At 40.4% G+C, this 3,806-nt stretch overlaps 1 protein-coding gene across 1 annotated transcript; it reads right to left on the bottom strand.

Annotated features, from left to right (window-relative positions):
* Positions 1-1,443: 1,443 nt before the first annotated feature.
* On the bottom strand, positions 1,444-3,025 carry LOC115710875 (uncharacterized). The gene is made up of 3 exons (XM_030639228.1): positions 2,866-3,025; positions 2,520-2,757; positions 1,444-2,422 (listed from the first exon to the last, which is right to left on the bottom strand). The coding sequence occupies exons 1-3, from the start codon at positions 3,023-3,025 to the stop codon at positions 1,444-1,446; spliced, it is 1,377 nt and encodes a 458-aa protein (XP_030495088.1).
* Between the last annotated feature and the right edge of the window lie 781 nt (positions 3,026-3,806).

Here is a 3,806-nt window from a genome sequence, read left to right as displayed (position 1 = left end):
AGGAAGAATGAATATGTTCATCCAGTAGTTCCTGAGCCCCAAGAGAACCGTTTGAATCAATTGCATTCTACCAGCATAAGAGAGGTGTTTTGCAGCCCAGTTATGCAAATGTTTTTTGATCTTGTCCAGAATAACACCACAATCCTCCATTTTCCACTTAGTAGGCCTCAAAGGCACTCCTAAGTACTTTAGGGGAAACGTTCCTTCTTCAAGCCCTATAACCTGAGCAATCTCTTTTCTCTCATCTGCTTGCAGTCCACCAAAAAAGATTTGGGATTTGGCCAGATTCACATATAGCCCTATTTGGTTACAAAAGTCATCGAGAGCATTTTTGAGATGATTGACTGCTGCCCGAGTACCTTTGCTAAATAATAAGAGATCATCTGCAAAACTCAAATTGACAAGATTCAGCTTTTTACAAAGAGGGTGATACCTGAAAGTCTCCATTTCAGTTTGTTTATGAAGCCTCCTTGTTAGAAACTCCATAACCAAAACAAATAACAAAGGAGACATAGGATCCCCTTGTCTCAAGCCCTTCATCCCTTCAAAGCTTCCTTACAATCTCCCATTCAACATTAGATTATAGGAAGTACCCCTGATGCACACCATAATCCATTTGACAAAACGAGAAGGAAAGCACAGGAAGTTCAGCCAGTTTTCAAGAAAGTTCCAATTGACCGTGTCATACGCCTTAGATCGATTTTTATAGCAAACCTAGCCGAAGTGATTTTCCTCCCATAGTTCTTTATTAAGTCTTGAAAGATGAGGATATTATGAGCAATCGACCTGTTCTGAATGAAAGCTCCTTGATTTTGGTTGATCACAAAGGGAAGGACCTTAGCTAGTCTTAAGCAAATGAGTTTCGAGATACATTTGTATACCGTGGAACAACAGGCTATTGGCCGATAGTCTATTGCTTTAGAAGGATTATCCGTCTTTGGAATCAGGGATATAGCTGTTTCATTGAACTCCTTTGGGATATTTCCTGATTCAAAGAAGTTCAGAATGGCCAAGCAGAATTCTTCCCCTATCTCAGGCCACATTGACTTGAAGAATTCAGAGTTAAACCCATCTAGCCCAGGACTTTTTGAACTAGGAATGCTGAATAAAGCTTTCTTGATCTCCTTCCTGGTAAAAGGCTTTAACAAAGACACTTGCATATCAAGAGAGAGCTTGTTCCCCTTCAAGTTAGAAAAATCGACATTCTTAGTAGCTAAATGATCACTCCCCATATAGCTCCTAAAATGATTAACAAAGTGTTTGACAACTTCAGAGTAATCTTCAATGAGCTCACCTCTCTCATTTATGAAATGAACAATTCTATTCTGCTCTCTCCTTTTCTTGATGCTGTCATAAAAATAAGTTGTATTGTCATCTCCCTTCTTTCACCAAGTAGCTTTACTCCTTTGAATCAAAAAACTATGCAGCATTTTCTCCTTATGGCTAAAATCCCTTTTTCTCTTCCTCACTTTTCCTTATATCCCCCGAGTTTGCTTGAGCTTCTAACTTGGCTTCCAACAACTTAGCCCTGGCTTCAGCATGTTGGACTTCAATGTCTCCTGAATTTTTGTTGAACATTCTAAGCCGATGCTTCAACCTTAAGCACTTAATCAGCAGCCCCCTCCGCCCCTTGCTACGAATCGGTTTAGTCCAACGCTCCATAACCACATGCTTGTAATCTTTATGATGAACCCAGAAGTTAAAAAACTTAAAGGGCTTAATCCCAATGTTGCCAGCCTTAGCAGAAGAGACAACACAAGTGCAGTGATCCGACACCGTTTCCCAACTCATGTTAGCACTAGAATCGGTAAACATGTCCAACCATTCTTCATTTTTTAGCACATGATCTGTTCTGGAATAAATCCTATCATTAACCTCATGGTTATTAGACCAGGTAAAAAAAGAACCTGATCTTTGAAGTGTATCAGCAAGCCCCAAAGCTAACCAGTTGGTTGCCTCTTCAACTTCATTTTTGGTAACCGGGTTACGTCCCTTTCTATCCCCAAACTCAAAAACAGCATTAAAGTCTCCCATTATGAGCCAAGGTTTTACCGGGAATTGAAGACCAGCCAAACCATTCCAAAGACACTTCCTTTCTTCTATAAAATTAGAGCCATACACAAAAGTTACACAAAACTCTTTATTAAGACTGAGCATCTTCACTAGACAGTGAACATATTGGTTAGATTCCTCCAAAATGTCCACTTTAACAAACTTATTCCTCCAAATGACAAGAATCCTGCCTTCAATCACATTACTAGTATAGTAATCCCAACAATTGAACACAGCTTTCATAGCTTGAGCTACTTTATCCCCCTTCATTTTTGTTTCTAACACAGCACCTACACCAATTTTCCTCATTCTACAAACATCCACAACAGCCTCTTGCTTCTTATTACTATTGAGGCCCCTTATATTCCAGCTAAGAATGTTATTGCAATCCATAAACAGTAGATTCAATGACCTCTGTCCTTTGTTCACCTCCCTGCTGCCTTTGTAAGACCTCAAATGTATTCAACTGTTGAGCCGGAGCTAAATATTTCTCCCCCACATTCCTATTATGAGCACCCCTTCTTGGCGTTATCCAATTCCCTTTTGTGTCACTAGTTTGCCCCTTTTGTCTTCCATCCTTCTCCCCCTCTTCTCTTTGTTTCTCCTTAGCAACTATTGTTGTTCCAGCACTACACTTCTCTCCTGGTTTGTCAGTTTCAGCAACATTCACTGTCTTCTTCTCTATTCCACCTTCAAGTTCTTCCCCTTTGTTAACTTATGTGTTGTTCACTTTATCACAATCCTTCTGATTTGATTTTTTATAAGCTTTCCGACATTCTGCTGTTGAGTGACCATAGCCTTGACAACCCTTACATCTTGTGGGCAGCCATTCATACTCGATTCTTTGTTCTATGAGTTGCCCATACTCATTCAAGAAGTGAGTAACCTTAGGAGGGTGATCTGTAATCTCCATTTCGACCAACACCCTCGCAAATTTGATCATAGTCCTCTCCTTTGTGATCTTATCAACCATTAACGGGTTCCCAATTGTGCTTACAATAACACTTAAACATTTATTCCCCCAGTACTGCAAACCCAGATCGTTGAGCCTAATCCAAAGAGGGACAGACTTAACCAATCTAAGCGCTGTGAGATCAGGGGACTATGGTCTAATTATGATAGGTTTTCTATCAAATTGTATCACACCCTCCTCAAGAACGCAATCCCTAGTTGTAGTATCATTAAATTTGACTATGGTATAACCACCATTCATTCTTACAATCTGAGCAATTCCTAATGTCCCCCATTTTCTCCTAATGAAACCCTCAAACACCTTTAGAGGAGGATTAGCTCCTAAGATCATACAAACAACAGTTGCGTTCCAACTTGCAGCTTCTTCCTGAACTTCATCAATATCAACCTGTGCTATTTTCATCCCATCCTTCGATATCGGTTCAGTAAATGACAATTTAGCATCAATGTTTAGGGATTTACCTGCATCAAACCGCTTCCATTGCTGCTGAGATTTTGAGACAAAATCGTCTTGTTCAACTTCATCTGCCCAGATCGATTTCTCCCGTGCTGCTACATCGAAATCGCACTTCCCCGAATCCTCTTCCTGGTTCACCAGCTGTATATTTCCCTCCTGTAGGGCTTGAGCAATTAGCTCCAGGCCTTCAGAATCCTGCTCCTCTACATGAATTTCTTCTTGGATTGAAGGAAGATCCTCCAGATTCAGCTCAATCACCGGCTTTCGAATAACCCTTTTCTTTCTCGCCATGGAGAGAGAAAAAACGCAATCGCACGCCTAATTC

The sequence above is a fragment of the Cannabis sativa genome, chromosome 3 (assembly GCF_029168945.1).
Source record: "Cannabis sativa cultivar Pink pepper isolate KNU-18-1 chromosome 3, ASM2916894v1, whole genome shotgun sequence".
In the NCBI taxonomy this organism is placed as follows: Eukaryota; Viridiplantae; Streptophyta; class Magnoliopsida; order Rosales; family Cannabaceae; genus Cannabis; species Cannabis sativa.
The sequence above is the reverse complement of the archived record's forward strand: the minus strand, read 5'-3'. Positions and strand labels throughout refer to the sequence as shown.

Coding starts and splice junctions, on each gene's coding strand:
- LOC115710875 (XM_030639228.1), bottom strand. CDS start 3,025: ATGGTTGATAAGATCACAAAGGAGAGGACTATGATCAAATTTGCGAGG. Junction 2,758..2,865: donor TGAATGGCTGCCCACAAGAT/GTAAGGGTTGTC, acceptor AAGTTAACAAAG/GGGAAGAACTTGAAGGTGGA. Junction 2,423..2,519: donor TATTTAGCTCCGGCTCAACA/GTTGAATACATT, acceptor TAACATTCTTAG/CTGGAATATAAGGGGCCTCA.